The 22,427-nt window shown below is 44.4% G+C and overlaps 1 protein-coding gene across 2 annotated transcripts in view; it reads right to left on the bottom strand.

Moving 5' to 3' along the window:
• The window catches only part of LETM1 (leucine zipper and EF-hand containing transmembrane protein 1), a 28,996-nt gene extending 22,367 nt beyond the window's left edge, over positions 1-6,629 (bottom strand). For both annotated transcript variants that reach the window (XM_069977297.1, XM_069977295.1), the window contains exons 1-2: positions 6,401-6,629; positions 484-541 (exon numbers count right to left, since the gene is read on the bottom strand). In XM_069977297.1, the coding sequence (XP_069833398.1) occupies positions 484-541; positions 6,401-6,491 (149 nt within the window). In that variant the 5' untranslated portion in view covers positions 6,492-6,629. The remainder of the gene's footprint in view (positions 1-483; positions 542-6,400) is intronic.
• Positions 6,630-22,427: the final 15,798 nt, after the last annotated feature.

The following is a 22,427-nucleotide window of genomic DNA, read 5'->3' on the forward strand; positions in this document are numbered from 1 at the left end:
TACAACAGATCCGGCACTGTGTATTATCCAGCGTACAACAGATCCGGCACTGCAGTGTGGTGTCCGATGTACAACAGATCCGGCACTGCAGTGTATTATCCAACGTACAACAGATCCGGCACTGCTGTGTATTATCCAGCGTACAACAGATCCGGCACTGCAGTGTGGTGTCCGATGTACAACAGATCCGGCACTGCTGTGTATTATCCAACGTACAACAGATCCGGCACTGCTGTGTATTATCCAACGTACAACAGATCCGGCACTGCCCTGTATTATCCAATGTACAACAGATCTGGTACTACTGTGTATTACCCAACGTACAACAGATCCGGTACTGCTGTGTATTGTCCATTGTACAACAGATCCGGTACTGCTGTGTGACGTCTGTTATAACTGCAAACTATGGCCAACACTACATTGTGGATGTGAACATTCCTCTCCTGGTAGAACGTGGTAGCAATAATGATAAAATACTCGTACCTGTGATTTATCAACCGTAACGAAGTGCAACCAAGACAAACACGATCCGGGAAAAGACCTGGAAGACCAGACATAAGATTAGGAAATAAACTTATTTTCCAGAAATAGCTCCACTCCTATTTACAGGCTGTGCCTGGTACTGCAGCACAGCACCATTCAATCTCAGCATCTCTAATCTAATACAATTAAGGGAAACATGGCATCAGTTTCATGCAGCCCAAATGGCAGACAGTATAAAACGGGGACAGGCTCCCTCTGTACAGCGATACAGGATTCACTTTGAACTCCCTGGGTATGGGGCTCTGAGTCATTGTGGCAGATTATGCTACTTAAAGGGAACCTGTCACGCGGGCGCAGAGCCCCCCTGACCGCCCGATGCAGCCCCGGATATTTACCCTTTCCTGCAAGTCCCACTTCTGGACCCGGTCCTGAGACGAAGATATCCCAGTCGGCAGCCGTGCGCGCAGAGCAGAGATGAGTCCGATGCCCATAGAGAATGACGGCTCCATTCATCCTCTATGAACATCCGACTCATCTCTGATAATTTGCATACAGCACACGCTCAGCTTCGGGCGCAGATATCTTCGTCCAGGAGTGGGACCTTGCAGGAAAGGGTAAGTATCCGAGGCTGCATCAGGGGTCAGGCGGGCTCTAGGCCCGCGTCCCGGTTGACAGGTTCCCTTTAAAAGGGCAGAGGAATGCCAATGTGCAATGGGCAGGACAGTTCCAAGTGCACAGTAGCATTCTTCCATGCTGAGGGGGAGAGGTGCTGGACTACCCCTTTAAGCAGCAAATTTTATAGGACACATGACAGAACACAAGTGTAAAGTATTGTACATGTGATCTATTAGAATGAGTAGAAAATGATACCCAGAAAATATTGTGCATGTATTTCTGTCTTGTGCATGTATTTGCATGTCTGGGGTTGGACATTTTTTTCAAATGAGCCAGGGAAGAGATGACTGAACATAATATGCAGCTACCTCCGCAGCGCTGGGGTCCGCTGTCATCCTCTCTGGTTCCTGGCCGTTTCCTGGTTTGAGGGGGGGACCCGACTCGTCATGCGTCAACCACCGCTCAGCCAGTAAGCAGGCGACAAGGGACCCTGTTATGGCCGCTGACCGCCTGACACATCACGACGCGCGTCCCCACTTAGACCTAGAAGCGGCTCGGGGACTGGGAACCAGAGCGGAGGACAATGGACCATAGCGCTGGAGCCGGGGAGGAGGTGGCTGAACATAACAACATGCACCTACCTCCCTGACTCTTTTGAAAAAAATGTCCAACTCCTTTAACTAATTATTATCAGTGTCCCTCCCTACGTGCTGCAGCGGCTCCTCACGCACCCCTATAATCTAGGACCGGACAAGCTGCTATATCATCTACCTGATTGACATCTCTGTGCAGAAGACAATACAGCAATGTGGGTGGCCAGTGGTGGCCAGGGGTCTGCTGCTCTACCACTATGTGACCTTACATACAGCCATCTCCATCTAGTTCTATCCAGTTACTGGAGATGGCGCAGAGACATTACACAGATCATGTCGTAACAGAGGCCGACAATAACCAGTTCCCTCCAGCAGATCCATCTCATTCCTGTACATAGAGGGACTGGGAACAGCTATAAGGGAAGACGTTGTGAAACTGAACGCTGCAAGTCCCGGCCACATACTAATATATTATATATATATATATATACCGCTGCTATGTGTACTCAGCACCCCCAGACCCCCATGAGACAACAATAAAACCCCTGCCTGATATAATATAGATCCCCCTTCTGCCCTGACCCATGGACTCCTCTATAGGACACAATATGTGAGCAGCACCATCCATATCAATGGGCACATATATACAGAATGCCAGACTCTCATACTCCACACATGGGTCTCCAAACTGCGGCCCTCCAGCTGTTGCAAAACTACAATTCCCATCATGCCTGGACAGCTAAAGCCAAAGCTTTAGCTGTCCAGGCATGATGGGAGTTGTGGTTCCACAACAGCTGGAGGGCCACAGTTTGGAGACCCATGCTCCACAGTGACACAATGTTACACAGTAGTGAATGGGATTTTACATTGAATGGTTTCTCTTTCAGTTTTCACATTAGAGCACATGTATGTCCCCTAAGGCCATGTTCACACATTCAGGATGTTGTCAGAATGCGCCAGACAGCGCCACCACAGGGGAATGTAAGTATTACACTATGCCTATTATGAATCAATGGACTATATGTCATGCAGAAATATACGGGGTCCTAATAAGAGACATTGGTCATTTCCAAAGCCAACATCCCAAGGATAGACTATAAATGTCTATTAGGGTCCTATTACACGACGCGATTATCGTGCGAAAAATCGTTAAATCGTTCAATCGTTCTGTGTAACTGCAGGCAACGATCGAAAAATCGTTCGTATGTCGTGACCGTTGATATAGATCTGAACCTAAAATTATTGTTAATCGTTCGCTAATTATTCGCTGTAATTCCACGTTCGTTCAAGTTCCGCATTTTTTCACTAATCGTTCAGTGTAATTGCACATTGTTCATTGTTTTTCTGGGATCAGAAGGAATAAACGATCAGAGTAAACATCATAGGAACGATCGTAACTAACGATTATCGTTCTGTGTAATATGGTGAACGATTTCATATATATATATATATATATATATATATATATATATATATATATATATATATATACACACACACACATATAGATATGATGTACGGCAGCGTATAGATAGACAGAGATATGATGTACGGCAGCGTATAGATAGACAGAGATATGATGTACGGCAGCGTATAGATAGACAGAGATATGATGTACGGCAGCGTATAGATAGAGATATGATGTACGGCAGCGTATAGATAGAGATATTATGTACGGCAGCGTATAGATAGAGATATGATGTACGGCAGCGTATAGATAGAGATATGATGTACGGCAGCGTATAGATAGAGATATGATGTACGGCAGCGTATAGATAGAGATATGATGTACGGCAGCGTATAGATAGAGATATGATGTACGGCAGCGTATAGATAGATATGATGTACGGCAGCGTATAGATAGATATGATGTACGGCAGCGTATAGATAGATATGATGTACGGCAGCGTATAGATAGATATGATGTACGGCAGCGTATAGATAGATATGATGTACGGCAGCGTATAGATAGATATGATGTACGGCAGCGTATAGATAGATATGATGTACGGCAGCGTATAGATAGATATGATGTACGGCAGCGTATAGATAGATATGATGTACGGCAGCGTATAGATAGATATGATGTACGGCAGCGTATAGATAGATATGATGTACGGCAGCGTATAGATAGATATGATGTACGGCAGCGTATAGATAGATATGATGTACGGCAGCGTATAGATAGATATGATGTACGGCAGCGTATAGATAGATATGATGTACGGCAGCGTATAGATAGATATGATGTACGGCAGCGTATAGATAGATATGATGTACGGCAGCGTATAGATAGATATGATGTACGGCAGCGTATAGATAGATATGATGTACGGCAGCGTATAGATAGATATGATGTACGGCAGCGTATAGATAGATATGATGTACGGCAGTGTATAGATAGATATGATGTACGGCAGTGTATAGATAGATATGATGTATGGCAGTGTATATGTGATGTATGGCAGTGTATAGATAGATATGATGTATGGCAGTGTATAGATAGATATGATGTATGGCAGTGTATATGTGATGTATGGCAGTGTATAGATAGATATGATGTATGGCAGTGTATAGATAGATATGATGTACGGCAGTGTATATGTGATGTATGGCAGTGTATAGATAGATATGATGTACGGCAGTGTATATGTGATGTATGGCAGCGTATAGATAGATATATGATGTATGGCAGGGTATAGATAGATATGATGTATGGCAGTGTATAGATAGATATGATGTATGGCAGTGTATAGATAGATATGATGTACGGCAGTGTATATGTGATGTATGGCAGTGTATAGATAGATATGATGTATGGCAGTGTATATGTGATGTATGGCAGTGTATAGATAGATATGATGTATGGCAGTGTATATGTGATGTATGGCAGTGTATATGTGATGTATGGCAGTGTATAGATAGATATGATGTATGGCAGTGTATAGATAGATATGATGTATGGCAGTGTATAGATAGATATGATGTATGGCAGTGTATAGATAGATATGATGTACGGCAGCGTATAGATAGATATGATGTACGGCAGCGTATAGATAGATATGATGTACGGCAGCGTATAGATAGATATGATGTACGGCAGCGTATAGATAGATATGATGTACGGCAGCGTATAGATAGATATGATGTACGGCAGCGTATAGATAGATATGATGTACGGCAGCGTATAGATAGATATGATGTACGGCAGCGTATAGATAGATATGATGTACGGCAGCGTATAGATAGATATGATGTACGGCAGTGTATAGATAGATATGATGTACGGCAGCGTATAGATAGATATGATGTACGGCAGCGTATAGATAGATATGATGTACGGCAGCGTATAGATAGATATGATGTACGGCAGCGTATAGATAGATATGATGTACGGCAGCGTATAGATAGATATGATGTACGGCAGTGTATAGATAGATATGATGTACGGCAGTGTATAGATAGATATGATGTATGGCAGTGTATATGTGATGTATGGCAGTGTATAGATAGATATGATGTATGGCAGTGTATAGATAGATATGATGTATGGCAGTGTATATGTGATGTATGGCAGTGTATAGATAGATATGATGTATGGCAGTGTATAGATAGATATGATGTACGGCAGTGTATATGTGATGTATGGCAGTGTATAGATAGATATGATGTACGGCAGTGTATATGTGATGTATGGCAGCGTATAGATAGATATATGATGTATGGCAGGGTATAGATAGATATGATGTATGGCAGTGTATAGATAGATATGATGTATGGCAGTGTATAGATAGATATGATGTACGGCAGTGTATATGTGATGTATGGCAGTGTATAGATAGATATGATGTATGGCAGTGTATATGTGATGTATGGCAGTGTATAGATAGATATGATGTATGGCAGTGTATATGTGATGTATGGCAGTGTATATGTGATGTATGGCAGTGTATAGATAGATATGATGTATGGCAGTGTATAGATAGATATGATGTATGGCAGTGTATAGATAGATATGATGTATGGCAGTGTATAGATAGATATGATGTATGGCAGTGTATAGATAGATATGATGTATGGCAGTGTATAGATAGATATGATGTATGGCAGTGTATAGATAGATATGATGTATGGCAGTGTATAGATAGATATGATGTATGGCAGTGTATAGATAGATATGATGTACGGCAGTGTATAGATAGATATGATGTACGGCAGTGTATAGATAGATATGATGTATGGCAGTGTATAGATAGATATGATGTACGGCAGTGTATAGATAGATATGATGTACGGCAGTGTATAGATAGATATGATGTATGGCAGTGTATAGATAGATATGATGTACGGCAGTGTATAGATAGATATGATGTATGGCAGTGTATAGATAGATATGATGTACGGCAGTGTATAGATAGATATATGATGTATGGAAGTGTATAGATAGATATGATGTACGGCAGTGTATAGATAGATATATGATGTATGGCAGTGTATAGATAGATATGATGTACGGCAGTGTATAGATAGATATGATGTATGGCAGTGTATAGATAGATATGATGTATGGCAGTGTATAGATAGATATATGATGTATGGCAGTGTATAGATAGATATGATGTATGGCAGTGTATATGTGATGTATGGCAGTGTGTCCAGGTGTACCCCGGCTTACAGCTGCCGCTGCTGTCACTGATGCCCCTCCTCACCTCTGGTGCTGTCTCCCCGGCTCCACAGCAGCGGGGTGCGGGCTCCCCGGTAGGCCCTGGGCAGGCAGCCTCTCACCAGCAGGGCGGCCATGTTGTCAGGACGGGCGGAGATTATGGTGATGATAATTACAGATCAGTGCCGGGGTGAGTCCAGGCTCTGTGCTGCTCCATGTCCCGCTGCCAGAACAATCTCCACCTCTGGATCCGTACTGCGCCTGCGCGGCTCCAACTGCCGGCGAAGAGGTGGAGCTACGCAATGACGTAATACCACGTGATAGTCTCCCGTTTTTTTCTAATTCAAGACAACTCTCTTATCAGCACATCCATGGGCTACACCATACACATCTCATAGATATGGCGCCCACCCCCTGTGTTCTGTCTTGGTCTCTCAGTTACTAAAGACACATTCCCCTGACCACAGGCAGTGGACAGCAGACTGCAGAGAAGTGAGACACCTAGTGGCCAAGGCGTCAGAGCTCTTTTCCTGGGAGTAAGGAGTCGTTTTTGGTTAACCCTTTGAGGACCAGGCCCAAAATGACTCAGTGGACCGCGCAAATTTTGATCTTAGTGCTTTCGTTTTTCCCTCCCCCCCTTCTAAGAGCTCTAGCACTCTCAGTTTTCTATCTACAAGCCATGTAAGTGCTTGTTTGTTACAGGAATAGTTGTACTTTGTAATGGCGTCATTTTACCATAACATGTATGATGGAATTCCAAATATATTATTTATGAAGATATAAATAGGTGAAATCGTAAAAAAGAATGCAATATGGTAAAGTTTGGGGGGTTCCTGTGTCTACGTAATGCACTATATGGTAACAGCGACATGATACCATTATTCTATAGGTCAGTCCGAACACAACCATATGCAGGTTACACAGATTCTCTAATGTTATATATGTATTTTTTTTATGAAATCCTGTTATTTGCCAATTAAATATTAATAAAATGGGCCTATTGTGACGCTTATAACGGTTTTATTTTTTCAACTACGGGGCTGTATGGGGTGTCATTTTTTCCGCCATGATCTCTAGTTTTTATTAATACCATATTTGTGAAGATCGGACGTTTTGATCACTTTTTATAATTTTTTTTTAATATATAATGTAACATAAAATCGGTAATCTGCGCACTTTTTCCCCTCTTTTCGTGTACGCCGTTTACCGGTCGCAATGACGCTTGTTATATTTTAATAGATCGGACAATTACGCACGCTACGGTATGTTTATCTATTTATTCATTTTTATATGTTTTATTTATATAATGGGAAAGGGGGGTGATTTAGACTTTTATTGGGGGAGGGGTTTTGGGGTAGTGTGTTAGTGTTTTGAACTTTTTTTTTTTTACACTTTTGAAGTCCCTTTGGGGGACTTCTACATACAGTACTTTGATTTCTACACTGATGAATCATTGATCAGTGTTACCGGCGATCTGCTCATTGAGCCTGCCTGTGCAGGCTCAGTGTAGCAGATCGCCGATCGGACCGCACGGAGGCAGGTGAGAGACCTCCGGCAGTCCGTCTCAACGATCGGGACCCCCGCAGTCACACTGCGGGGGTCCCGATCGGTAAGTGACAGGGGACTCCCCCTGTCACTTACACCTGTCACTTACACTTAAACGCCACGGTCGCGCCGCGATCGCGGCGTTTAAGGGGTTAATGACCCGCGGCAGCGCGATCGCTGATTGCAGCCGGCCCCCACCTGCTATGAAGCGCGCTCCACTCCGGAGCGCGCTTCATAGCGGGAAAAACACCCAGGACGTAAGGTTACGCGCCCGGCCATAGAATGATGTCTATGAAGCCGGTGGATATGTGCGCCGCTGTGAACGGGTAGGAGCGACGGAATCCGACGGAACTTATCCACTCGGATTTCATTGTGTGAACCTACCCTAAAGGCACCCTAAAAACAAGGATTGTCATGCTTGGGGTTAGATTTGCTGCGTCCGGGTTACTTTAACCCCTACAGCAAATTAGTGAAAAGTTGTCATTAGGGATGAGCGAACCTCAAGCACACACAGTTTAGTCTGAGCTTGAAAGTTCAGCATTTGAATACCAGTATCTGGAGAAGATGAATGCAGTCCTAAAGAGTCCTGGAAGACATAAATAAAGCCATAGAACATAAGTTGTCACCATGTTTTCCTGGCAGTCAAAGGGCGACATCCAACTTCTTCATCCACAGGGAATCAAATGGTACAAGTTCTGGCTGAGACAAACGAGCATGCTCCAGGTTGGCTCATCTCTACTTGTCAAAAAAACATGGGGCAGGGACTCAAGGAACGAGGGGCGCGGACTCTGGATCCGCTTAATCTTTCTCACTGAAAAATGATAAGGAAACCTACGCCAGCTCTAAGCTGGCATAGGTTTCCTTGCCTGACACACTGGTGCGCATGGGTTTTATGTAGAGGCAGTACACTTCTACATAAATCAGCGTACTGTCGGCGCTGCGGGGACATTTTTAAACCCGGCACAGAAAACGCCGGACTTAAAGGGAACCAATCATGCCGAAAATCCATCTTAAGATAAGGAAACGTGCTGGCACATCACTCAGCACGTTTCCTAAACATCCCCCTGTAACCTCCGTGCCCCCCTCCATCAGTCAGTAATCTTACTTTGAAGAAGTCCTGCGCTGTATGTAAATTTCCGGCAAGTAGTCACGGTGGGCGGAATTAGTCAAGGTGGGCAGAATCAGTCACAGGTCCTGGGCGTCTGTAATGGCTGTAATCATGCCCAGAGGGGCGTGCTTGAGTTCTGCCTTCCATCCACGTGACCCGCCGGCTTGCGTTTCACGTCGTCGGTGCGCTGACATCATCCGCACGCAGCGCAGACGTCTTCTGTAGTCCGTGCATGCGCAGTACGGCGGGAGACGCCGCCGACGTACTGCGCATGCGCGGACTCCGGAAGACGACGTGTGGATGATGTGGATGATGTCAACGTCACTGATCAGCAGAATGAAGGGGCTGTGTCAGCATCCCCCCCAATGTATATACAGCGCCATACATTTGGTTGCGGCCATATCTCCATAAGTCCAATTGTAGTGACTGGTCCTTCATAAGTAATCCAGCCACATTGTTCACCATAAAAATGGCCATTACAACATCAGCTCTAGTTCTCACCCTACCCTAAAAGATTCAGCTACAGTATCTCAATTATAGTAGTCGACACAACGCCCTCCATTACAGAGCTGGTTATCCATGTTGTCTTATGCTACATTTACACGGAACGATTATCGGGCGAATTTTCGCGATAACGATCGAATTTGAACGATAATCGTACGTGTAAACGCGGCGAACGATTGATAAAGCGTTCATTTTGATCTTTTAACATGTTCTTAAATCGTCGTTCGCAAAAAATTCGCCGATCGTTCCGTGTAAACAGTCGTTCACTGATTTTACCTATGTGTGAGATCGCAAAACGATCGCAAAACGAATTTTCCGTACGATATATCGTTCCATCTAAACGCTGATCGTTATAAAAAAAAAAATCGTTACTTCAAAATCGTTAATCGTACGATCGGGCCAATAATCGCTCCATGTAAAGTTAGCATAAAACACTACAATGCCAGTCCCTTTGCCCTCATTACAATGAGCCCTACCTGCTCCTAGCAGGACCTTTCCAAGACAACCATCATGGACTCTGTGCCACTAGAGGGAGCACTTTCTCTACTGCATGTGCTAAACAATTCCAGGTATAAATCATCACTTCAGTTACATGGACTTGGCGGCAGATTGATACGTGTCATAGCAACATATATGAAGTTTTGATCAGTGTTGATCTGAATGAGGAGAGACCCACATCAATCATTAATAAAAGGCAACAGCAGCACTCGGCGGAACACAGTGGGGCATAGGCATGAATCTTTTTGTGTTATTCTTTTGGTGGGAAAGGTGTTATTGCTCACGATGTGGTTTGTGCTATTTTTGAGCAGTTTACGCCGGCTGTGCCTTTTTTCAAATTTGTTGCTGAGGGGGCCTGGTTTATATTACTTACTTTTTTAATTTGTGCAAAAAATATTGCGCAGCAGGATTCCAGTCAGACCCTGAAGTAGTTTGTTAGCCTTTTTTTAGCCACAAAAAAAAAATTGTACAATATTTATCAAGGCCCATGCTCCTATTGATAATTTTTGCACATGGACCACGTGAAAAGTCCACTAATGGAAAAAAAAAATGTGGTGATAATACATACCCCCCCTAGAGTCTGTTCGTGTCTGCATGTACATAAGAAGAGAAAAATGTTGCATATCAACATATAGCTGAGACGCAGCTATAGACCTATAATAAACCAACCCTAGTGACCCCCTCCCCCGCTTAACATGAGCCATTAATACTGTGACAGAGGGGCCTATAGGTCCCCTGGGGCACCAGGACTCAGGTGCTACTGCTGCCTCTGCACCCCCTATAGCTACACATCTGGTGCTAAGAAAAGAAGCTCCAGAATTGTATATGGAGGAAACAGATACATGTCAGGAGGGATCCTATAAGACACAGTCACACATATTCATCATATTGTTAGTTTTCATACACAATGTTAATAAGCAATTATATATGAATCCTATAATAAATGTGTTTATGATTATATAAAGTGCATTTATTCAATATGTAAAATATATCAAAGTATTCTTTTTAGGACCCAGAGTTTTTATTACCCCAGTTATTACATTCCAGGTCCTTCTCAGGCTAAGTTCACACTGAATTTATGCTATCTGTGACAGGTATCCGTATGCATCCAGCCAAGAAAAGAATGCTGACATATATTGTGGTGTACAGCAGCAGTCATCATTTATCTAGGGGCCACTTCATTCCTGTTGCGCCTGTGTCCTGTTGCTGTACCCAAAAGTCTCCCCGTCCCCCATTACTGTATTTACCATAACCCCTGCTGCTGTACCTGATTATCATCCCTGTTGTGTAACTGAGTCGCCCCAATTAGTGTACCTGATAGTTGCCCAAGTTACTGTACCTAAGATTTGCCCATTAGTTTACCTAATAGTTGCCCCAGTTAGTGTACCTGATAGTTGCACATTAGTTTACCTGACAGTTACCCATTAGTTTATCTGATAGTCCCCCCAGTTAGTGTACCTGTTAAGTCTCCCCGGTAAGTGTACCTGACAGTGGTCCATTAGTTTCCCTGATTGTCACCCCAGTTAGTGTACCTGACAGTGGCCCCAGTTCCTGTAGCCAATAGTTGCTCATTAGTTTACCTGACAATCACCCATTAGTTTACCTGATAGTTGCCCATTAGTTTACCTAATAGTCTCCCCGGTTAGTGTACATAATAGTCGCCCGTTAGTTTACCTGATTGTCACCCCAGTTAGTGTACCCGATAGTCACCTATTAGAGAAATGTGCTGCTAAATTTTAAAAGATAAAAGGACCTTTACCAAATAATGAAAACATAGAATAGACATATTGTAAATGTGAATTATCTCAATTGTTTTCTATAACCATCTTTGTTACAAGCAGAGAATTTCTAACCTGGAAAAAGCTATTTATTCATTTCTTTTATGACATTTTTGTGTTTTTCACACAAAAAGGTGAAAGTATAGACCAAAATTTACATGAAAATAAAGTACATTTTGTCATGAAAAATCTCTGAATCATTTAGATAAAAGCAAATGTACCATCAGGGAAGGGAAGCCGATACTGCGGTCCTTTTTTGAACTGCAGCATGGTTCCTGCACACAGAGCCAGGCACCGCCCCGTGATGAAGCTCTGGAGGTGGGCCAGCCCGGCCCCAGTGGGAGGAAACCCCGACCCTCTGTGATGCGCCTCAATTAAAATCAATGGCGGGCCGTCTCTCCTTCAGTGCTTCAGCCTGGGCCGGTAATAGAATGGCTCTGTGCGTGGAAACCAGGCTGCAGTTTAAAAAAAACACTGCGGCACCAGCTTACCAGCCTGCGCAGTTCTATTGATATGCTACACCTACACCTAAAGCGAATACCTGATGGTACATTCGCTTCAAAGAGTATCTGTCATGAAAAAAACTTTTGACATATCAGAGCTGTTTCAACGATCAAGGTCAATCTCAAGCATTGTATGCTTAAGAAGGACCTTGATGGTTGAAACATCCCTGTTTTTTTGTATCCAGTTAGGCCATAAAAGCTTTACATTTACTATTGGATGCTATTTGGACGCCTCCATTTTTATTTCTCTCTGACATGCCTAAAGCCTTCTTTCATGATAGTGCCCATTTAAAGTTTCACAGAGTTATTAGCTCATAATGAGATCGGTCACATCTAAAAAATAGGCCTTGGTCCTAAATGCCAAAAGTTGCTGTGGAGTTAAGGGATGAAATATACCAGGTGAAAGTGGCCCAAACAGAGTCCATAGGTGCCACAGTATACATCAGCATCACGTTCTTAGTGGGGTGCCAATCAAATCACGTAATGAACAGCGTATAGGGGGATGTGAACCGCCCTTCGTTCGATCGGGTGGTATAATACATTCATATTCCGAAAACAAAAAAACAGTATTAAACAGTATTAGAAGATTTAGTACTATAAAGTTCTGTACGTTTGCACTAGTGAGAGGCGGGATTGTACAATGTTGGGATCATCTGGTCCAGCTGCTGTTTCTTTAATGAGCTGTTCAGATTGCACTGGATTGCAATGTGTGAATAGGACCTATATAAATGGCATGGTATTCCGCTGTGTGGTCCCTTCCCCCACCTGACCATTATATTCAGCTGGCCTCTGATCTTGGCGCTTCACTTCAATTCTCCTTAAAAATAAAGCACGGTGGGAGGCCGTGGAGTCCTGACATAAGAGGCCATGAAGAAAGGCTTTCCTCTCACAAAGACATGGAGTGACACAGTACCAAAGGGATCAGATATTTATCACAAATCGCCGCCTCTTACACTCAAAGGCTATATTTTAGTATGAGACTGAAGTTGTAGGATGTAGGTATCATAACAATCTTCTAAAAATATATATACAGTGGTACCTTGGTTTAAGAGTAACTTGGTTTAAGGCTGGGTTCACACACAGTATATTTGAGGCTGTATTTGTGAGGCTGTATAGCAACCAAAACCAGGAGTGGATTGAAAACACAGAAAGGATCTGTTCACATAATGTTGTAATTGAGTGGATGGCCGTCATTTAATGGCAAATTTTTGCTGTTATTTTAAAACAACGGCTGTTATATTGAAATAATGGCCGTTATTTACTGTTATATGGCGGCCATCCACTCAATTTCAACATTGTGTGAACAGAGCCTTTCTGTGTTTTCAATCCACTCCTGGTTTTGGTTGCTATGAGGACCTGACTTGAGGACCAAATACAGCCTGAAATATACGTAGTGTGAACCCAGCCTAAGAGCGTTTTGGTTTAAGAGCTCACAGTTTTTCAAAATAGTGACTTGGTTTAAGAGCATTGCTTTGGTTTAAGAGCTCCCTGTACTAGGTGGGAGCGCGAGTGGGGGAGGGGCATGGTCTGCATAGCGGAGTCTACAGCACTGTACTCCGACCATGAAAGTCTCCCTCACCTTCCAAATCATAGCAGATCCAGTTCAGACTGGGGCTTGCATTAGAGGACAGGACGGTGGAGGTAATCTCTTCATAGCTGTAACCCCTCTCTCCCCGGACAGAGAGCGCTGCATGTATGTGCCCACATCTGCCCTGCTCATTCCTTCATGCTCCCTGCTGTTTCTGAATGTTTCTGAATGTTTGTTTCATTTGTTTTACATGTTATTCAGAATAATAATTATTTTTGGGGGTGTGAAACCAATTGTCTGCATATCAATGATTTCTTATGGGAAAGTTTGCTTTGGTTTAAGAGTTGATTTGGATTACAAGCACGGTCCCGGAACGAATTATGCTCGTGATCCAAGGCACCACTGTATATATACGTCCAATAAAACCTGCGCTGAACCCAACACCGTAAAATCAAACCTGCTATGATTTTCATATTCCTCAATATACCCAGAACTAGTATAAAGGTATGGCCTTACCAGGGGCTGGTTGGCAAGTTTTAGCCTGGGGGCAAGCACATAGTACTGGCCCATGAGTAGCGACCAATCGTCACGGTACATTCATATGTACTTAATCCGCTCTGAATTTGTTGTTATGGATTTTAGGAATTTATGTTGATGAATCAGCAGAATCAAATCTGCAACAGATTACGTAAGTGTGAAAAACTCTTAAAGGGGCTATCTGAGATTACAAAAAAATCACAGCTACTTTCTTGCAAAAACAGCACCACCCTTTTCCTCAGGTTGCGTGTGGTATTACAATTAGGCTTTATTCACGTCAATAGAACTGAGCTGCAAAACCCACACCCAAACTGAGGACAATACTGGAAGAAAGGAGACATGTTTTTTTAATCCTGGATAAACCGTTTAACCCCTTCGCCCACCAAGATGTACCTGGTACGTCATGGCGGCGCGAGTAAGTTCAGAGAGGGATCCCACCAGGACCCCGCTCTGAACGGCGCTGCTCCCGGCTGCTATATGTAGCCGGGGAGCGCCTCTATGAGCTGCATTTAGATGCTTTGCTCCCGGTGTCCCTGGTGTCTAGTGGGACAGATCTCCCACCGCTATGCAATCGCGAGGGGGGAGATCCGTTCTTCTGCCCGTGCCAGGCCTCAGCATCGCAATGACGCTGATCCCAGCTCTGCAATACATTGCTCTGGCCTGCAGCAAGCCAAAGCAATGTATCACCGATCTAATGGATCTTTGCTGTGTATATACACAGCATTGATCTCCATGAGAGATCAGTGCTGTGTATATACAAGTCCCCCAGGGGGACTTCTAGTTAATGTAAAAAAAAAAGTAAAAAAAGTATTTTTATTAATAGAAAAAATCCCCTCCCATAATAAAAGTCCAAATCACCCTCCTTTTCCCATTTTATAAATATAAATAAATAAATTAACATATTTGGTATCGCTGCATGCGTAATCGCCCAAACTATTAAGTTATCACATTCCCGATCTCGCCTAAGCGCAAAAAAATTCCAAAGTGCAAAATTGCGCTTTTTTGGTCGCATCAAATCTTGAAAAAATTTTATAAAAAGTGATTAAAAAGTTGTATATGTGCAATCAAGGTACCGGTAGAAAGAACACATCATGGTGCAAAAAATTACACCTCACACAGCCCCATAGACCAAAGGATAAAAGTGCTATAAGCCTGGGAATGGAGCGATTTTAAGGCACGTATATTTGTTAAAAATGGTTTGAATTTTTTAAAAGCCATCACATAAAAGAAAAGTTATACATGTTATATATCGTTGTAATCATACTGATGTGAGGAACATAGATAACATGTCAGTTTTACCCCAGGGCGAACGGCGTAAATGCAAAACTCCCCGAAATCAAAACAAATTCCTTTTTTTTTCAATTGGACTGCGCAAATGATTTTTTTCCGCTTTCGCAACATATTTTATGGAAAAATAATGCCTGTCATTGCAAAAAATTAGGGCTCATATGGGTCTCTAGGTGAAAAAATGCAAGCGCTATGGCCTTTTAAACATAAAGTGGAAAAAGCAAAAGTGCAAAAAAACGAAAATTGGCTTTGACCTTAAGAGGTTAAAGAGAATCCGTGAGGTCCATATGAGGTTCAGGGTGGCAGATACCAGCAGACAGGTACTGGGGAGATAGAAGTGACTGGACATTTAGTGCTGCTGATCACTGACTGTAATGGTGCGTTTACACAGGCAGATTTATCTGACAGATTTTGGAAGCCAAAGCCAGGAATGGATTTGAAAAGAGGAGAAATCTCAGTCTTTCCTTTATGACCCGTTCCCTGTTTATGGTCTGTTTCTGGCTTTGGCTTAAAAAAATCTGTTAGATAAATCTGCCTGTGTAAACGCACCATAAAGGTTTAATATAATCCGTTACCAGCTGAAGTGTCATAGAGGCAGAGCCGAGCAGCAGCAACATCTCCCTACCCTGCTTCTACCTGCTCTGACTGACATACAGGGCCAGGGTCGGACTGGGCCACTGGGGGACCAGGGAAACCCCCGATGGGCCCAGAGCAGGAGTAGGCCCCGCCCCCTCAGGCAGGGAACACGGTCTCCTCGCAGTAAGCCCAGCGGGGGCTCCCGTGCTCCTGGGGGGCCCACTCAGCCGCCGATTGCCGGACCGCACCTTCCCTTTTAACTGCAAGCAATCGCAACGATCGTTTCCAGTTAAATGCAGCAGTGTTCTCATTGACAGCACGAGAAGCCATAGGCTTCCTGCTCTGTCAATCACTCTTGCGACCGCAAGCAGCGTCTTGCTTGCGATCACAAGCGTGCTGCCGTCGCCGCCCTGACAGATGAGCAGCTCCCTGGTCCCGGCAGCGTCATCACCATCACTGAGCTCTGTGCGCAGTGCGGCAGCTGGGACTTCTGGTTCACGTAGCGCATACCAGAAGTCCCAGCCGCTGCGGCGCGCATGGAGCTCAGTGTTGATGGTGCTGCCTGAGACCAGGAGCTGCTCGTCTGTCCGGGAACAGAGGAGAAGAGACCCACGACGGGGGAGCGTGTTGACAGGTGAGTTGTGTTTTGGTTTAGTTTTTTTATCATGGGGGGGAGATGGACAACATGAGGGGGGGGGGGCTATGGGGGGAGATGGACAACATGAGGGGGGGCTATGGGGGGAGATGGACAACATGAGGGGGGGGGCTATGGGGGGAGATGGACAACATGGGGGGGCTATGGGCGGGGATGGACAACATGAGAGGGGCTATGGGGGAGATGGACAACATGAGGGAGGCTATGGGGGGGAGATGGACAACATGAGGGGGGGCTATGGGGGAGATGGGGGGATTCCACTCATCCCAGGTAACAAGGTCTGGGCCTTGTGTCACCCTCTAGGACAGGTCCCCCAAATCTAGTGGGCATAAGGTGGTGTGAAGACTAACAAAAGGTCAATACACAGGCACAAGTGTCCTTTTTCTACCTTCTTCTACCTCATCCTCCAACATCCCGGCAGAGCACAGTTCTACTTGGGTTGAGACTCTTGACGACATCCTCCTCTCTGCTACTCTGCTTCTTTGTATCACTTAGTATGCTACTCAGCCAGCACGACTGTATTCTATTCTACATTCCTATCGCAGATTCGGTTGCTGTATTTTCAAGTAGTTGTCTACAAGTGTTATCAAGTGTATTATCAAGTGCTTTATCAAGAGAAACATCATAACTGTGTAACCTGCTGCAAGCACATACTTTTTCGCCAGACTTCTCCTTTAACCTATAAAGTACAGTAAGGAGCCTCTGGTGAATCACTATGAAAAAGCTCCTCTGACGCTACTATTATTACACCGCTGAGCTCCTCGGAGGAAGTGGTTTCACTACATAACAATCTGAACTGATATTCTTATTATAGGTATGATAAGTGCTCAGGAAAAAAAAAATCCACCTACGCACTGTGAAAGTACATGCAAATCTGTATTGTGGTCTGATTCATATCCTTATAAGGGTGAATGCCACGTAAATGGAGTCCATCAATGATGAAAACATCCTAAACCGTGAGTAGTTAGCAAACTACTCAAAGACTCTCTCAGTGTGAGCAAGTGTGTAGTCAAACAGAAACATAAGCTTCTGAACAATAGTCCTCTGCCGGCATTTCCCATCAGTTCTCAGGGAGGGACATTAATAGAAGAATTCACTTAAAAACAGAACAGACAAGCATTGTTACTGTGTGCTGGTATTAATCGAGCTCTACATGGCGGTATAGCAAAGCCACACTACCTGGGCATGGGATGGTATAGGCTGATCAGGCATAATTTATAGGTGAAGTGAACAATATTGATAATAGTGCTTGTCAAGTGAAGGGATATATTAGTCAGCAAGTGAACGGTTATTTCTTCAAGCTAAAGGGGTTTTCCAGGCAAATTAATTATTTTATAATGCAGTTCTTTAAAAATAAAAAAAGAAGGCATACTCACCTGCCCTGATCGCCTACAGCTGCTGTACTAATGTCACCTGGTCCCCGCTGCTGGCTGCCTGCTGCAACACATTAAGGGGGGAATTTATTATCAGCGCAATTTGTTGGAGCAGGTAGTACTTTTTATGGACTGCACAACATTTTATGGTTGTTGCGCAATAAGTGCCTTGATAAATCTTCTGCAATTTTTGCATGAAACAGCTTGGCTAAAAAAAAAGAAAAAAAAAAGAAAATTCGCACATGATAAATCTAACGGAAAAAAAGTAGCAGGCAGTGGAAACTGATGAAAAATAGCGCAAAGCCCTTAATAAATATTTTGCAGATTTTAACAATGTGCAAAAAATCTTATTATTAGCCAAGAAATAGAACAAAGGCAATGATATGTCCCTATTGCACAGGAGGGACCAAGGATGAAGGTATTCGCTTACCTTCATCCTCTGTGCCATTCCCGTGCACTCAGTCATTTACTCCTCGGTTTGGTAAAACCGTTAGTACTGCCCTGCCCACTGCCGACCCGCTCCATTGATTAGAAGGGGCTGGCCAGCTGGGGACAGATTGGGACTATGGGGGTAGGCAGTGCTAACAGTGCCTCAGTGCTTCAAAAAGTCTTACTGGACTGTAGAGTTAATGACTAAGTACACAGGAATTGTGCCCATGATGAAGGTAAGAGACTTGCAATAGGGAGATATCAGCAGGTTAGATTTGTCTAACCTGCTGATAGTTCCCCTTTAAGCCTTTTGCAGACTGCAAAACCACAGCTCCAACCACAAAATTGAACTGTATAATATATTGTCCAGAGTTTTTGCAGTCAGTTCTTTGTGCAAATGTGTGGACTGCTGCGGATTCCACAGTCATGTGCGTTGGCCCATAGGGTCCTATACTGTACAACAGCAGACAGTATGCGGACCGTATATTACAGTAAAGTGTGTGTGTGGGGCAAGTTTTGTCAAATCGGGTGTAAACATCTGGAGTAATTTGGAAACATTGAAGCCCCGTAAGCCAACGTGTGTTTTTTTGACACAATGGCCGAGACATAATTATCAGGTAATCACAGCTCATTTACAGAAAACAAAGCTGACCTGTCATTGGTTGCTGTCAGAGAAAAATCAGGCGGCTTGTATTTCAGAAATTGCTGCGATTCCGTAGAATCTGTGACACGACTGCGACGTGTGAATAAGCCATTAAAACCAGGCCATCTAGTTTCAGGAATACTTTTCGCTTTTACGTTTTCCCTTTTAATAGACACGTCCATCAATTTACTTTCTGTGACATATCCATTTATGTATTTAGCAGATCTGCAGACGCCGGAGGAAGTGTGAATACAAGCCTTACACGTGTAAAGAAATTTGTGAAAAAAAGGTGTGATTACAGATGAGTAATGTAGCGCGCCTCATTATTATTATTATTATTATTATTAATGAAAAATATACTTGGTAAAACAAGTATTTCTTAGTATTTTATTTTGTAAAAAGCAGCAGCAGCAGCAGAGAAGACCAAGGAGCCATGCACACGTCTGCTGTATACAGCCCATTCATTAACTGTATACTGGAGACTGGACCTCAGAACTCCTGTGTTCCACGCTGTCAGTACAGTAGCATAAAGACTTAAGGGTGCGTTCACACCTACAGGATCCGCAGCGGATTTTCATGCTGCGAGTTTGCAGCGAAATCAGCTGCGGATCCTGTACTGTGAAGCTCAATGGGTCCCATACACGCAGCGCATCCGCTGCCTGCATGGGACCCGCCCCCCCCCCCCCCCCGCACGCCCAATCGCAGCCCCTCCCCCCCGCACGCCCGATCGCAGCCCCGGCCCCGAGCATACATCACCTGCTCGGGCCGTTGCTGTGTGACGCTCCTCGGCGATCGGGCGTGCGGGGGGCCGGGACTTGCGGGCGGTGCATGGGTTTAAGGGGGCCAGGGCTGTAAGCTGCGGGCGGCCTGCAGCGGCGCAGAGGTTAAAGGGGACGGGTCCCATGCAGGCGGTGCATCCGCTGCGTGTATGGGACCCATTGAGCTTCACAGTACAGGATCCGCAGCTGATTTCGCTGCAAACACGCAGCATGAAAATCCACTGCGGATCCTGTAGGTGTGAACGCATCCTAAAAAAACGGTATTCCACTTAAACATAACTTTTGTTATGTTGCTGCCCATGGTGAGACTAACAATTTCTTCAATACTTGTTATTATCTATCCAGTCTCCTTCCCCCAGTTCTACGCTGCTGCTTTCTGCTGAAGACACATAAATCTGTGTGCGAGCCTTTCTCTCCATCTCGCCCTCCTCCCCCCTCCCTTCTGAGACAGCTGATGTAAACAAGTCTCTATCTGCAACTTTGTAATGCGGAAGGTATAATCACACTGAGTTCATCAGCAACTTGGCCTTAGATTAACCCTTTCAGCATTACCAAGAAGCTGTTTACATCAGCCGTGTCAGCAGGGAGGAGGGGGAGACATAGAGAAAAGCTCACACACAGATTCTTGTGACTTTAGCAGCAGCAGCAACAACTAAGAACTGGGGGAAGGAGACAGGATAATAACAAGTAAATTTGTAAGGGTATCTGCATAGGGAGTAATTTTGTTGGAAAACTCTGTGTGGAATCACCCACTTTTCCCTGTGCACTCCCACTTTCCTCTCCGCCAGCTCCATAGACTCCATTATATGCCCCAGCGGATTCTGCTGTCCGCCAAAAGAATTGAGGTGTCAATTATTTGGGCAGACGACGGAATCCGTCCGACGATATAATGGAGTCTATGGAGCTGACGGAGAGCCTAGACAGATGGATTTTGTGCGACTGATGTAAGTTCCTGCAAGCAACATGTATAAACATGATGCACTACGTAGCAGTACCACTATGCGATCTTCGCGATGGGTAACCAAAGATACCTCGTGTTATGGCCACGCGTTCACCAATTACTGTGCCATGTTGCCGGGACTATCAGTTCGGGTGATCAGATCATATGTAAAATACTTCCATGTGAAGCCGGCCTGTAGGCTTTAGCTACACTGAGATGTGCTGCATGACAGAAAATCACATCTTAGATAAAAGAATTGGTAAGCAGGCAGCAGACACAGGAAAGGTACATTAGCGTACATTTTGCCACCTTTGACCCCAGTAAGTTGCATGCATCTTTTCTTTTTTTTGCTATACATTGCTTTAATAGTTGCATTACTTTGTAATATAGTAATGTATTACTTTATTTAAAAAGAAAATTCTTATGCAGGTAATACACAGCAGTTCCTGTATATTTCACCATACTGGATGGCATTACAGGTTACACATCTCCCTTAGAACAGCTGGGAAGGCGAAAAGTGTCGCTAAAACCTTACTGTGTCGCCATGGCAGCACACTGTCCCGCACCACCGCAGTGACTACTTATACACACAGAAGCCACGCCCCCAATACCATTCCCGCCAAAAAGCAGTGACTGGCTATGGTTATTTGGTGGGCGGCGGCCCTTCTCCTGCCGTGACCGCGGGGCTCTTATACCTGGGTCTGCGCGACTACGTCAACAGGTAAACTGTGGGGAGAATGAGCAGCCAATCATCCGCGGAGCTCATCGCCGATGGGCGGGGCTTCCTCCAGTTATGCGGTGTGGTGACATCAGAGCCGTTTGGCTCCCTCTAGCGGTGTGGATGACATTGGCAGTGACTCAGGTCACCTCTGCTCCAGCTGTAGTGTGTACGTCATCTGCACCAGGTATATAGCCCTGTATACACAGGAGGGGGATCTATCCCTGCCTTATAGTAAGATCCTTGCCCATAGCGACCAATCATAGCTCATGTTGCTTTGGTAAAATTAAAGCTGAGTTGTGATTGGTTACCATGGGCAACAAAGTGCTATAAGCACTTCCCTATAGTCATGGTTAGGGTGCCTTTACATCTATGTATTTTGCATTACTCCCATTGACTTTAAAGGGGTTATGTTAGCTAAATTAAAAAGAAAAATCCACTCACTCAGTTTTTATTTTCTGCAAACAGGCTGGAATCTGCCTGACCATAGCACGAAGCCTACGGGACTGGCGGAACTTTAAAGAGGATGTACCACCCGGTACATCCTCTTTAACCTGAACCCACGGATCGATCGTGCACGGCGCTGTTCGATCCAGCGGTACCGGCCGGTGCTAAAGCACTGGAGGTCGGCCGGGCCGCCCGCAGTTGGAGGGAATTCCATCCCCTCTATGA

This window comes from Dendropsophus ebraccatus, chromosome 7 (assembly GCF_027789765.1).
Source record: "Dendropsophus ebraccatus isolate aDenEbr1 chromosome 7, aDenEbr1.pat, whole genome shotgun sequence".
Taxonomy (NCBI): Eukaryota; Metazoa; Chordata; class Amphibia; order Anura; family Hylidae; genus Dendropsophus; species Dendropsophus ebraccatus.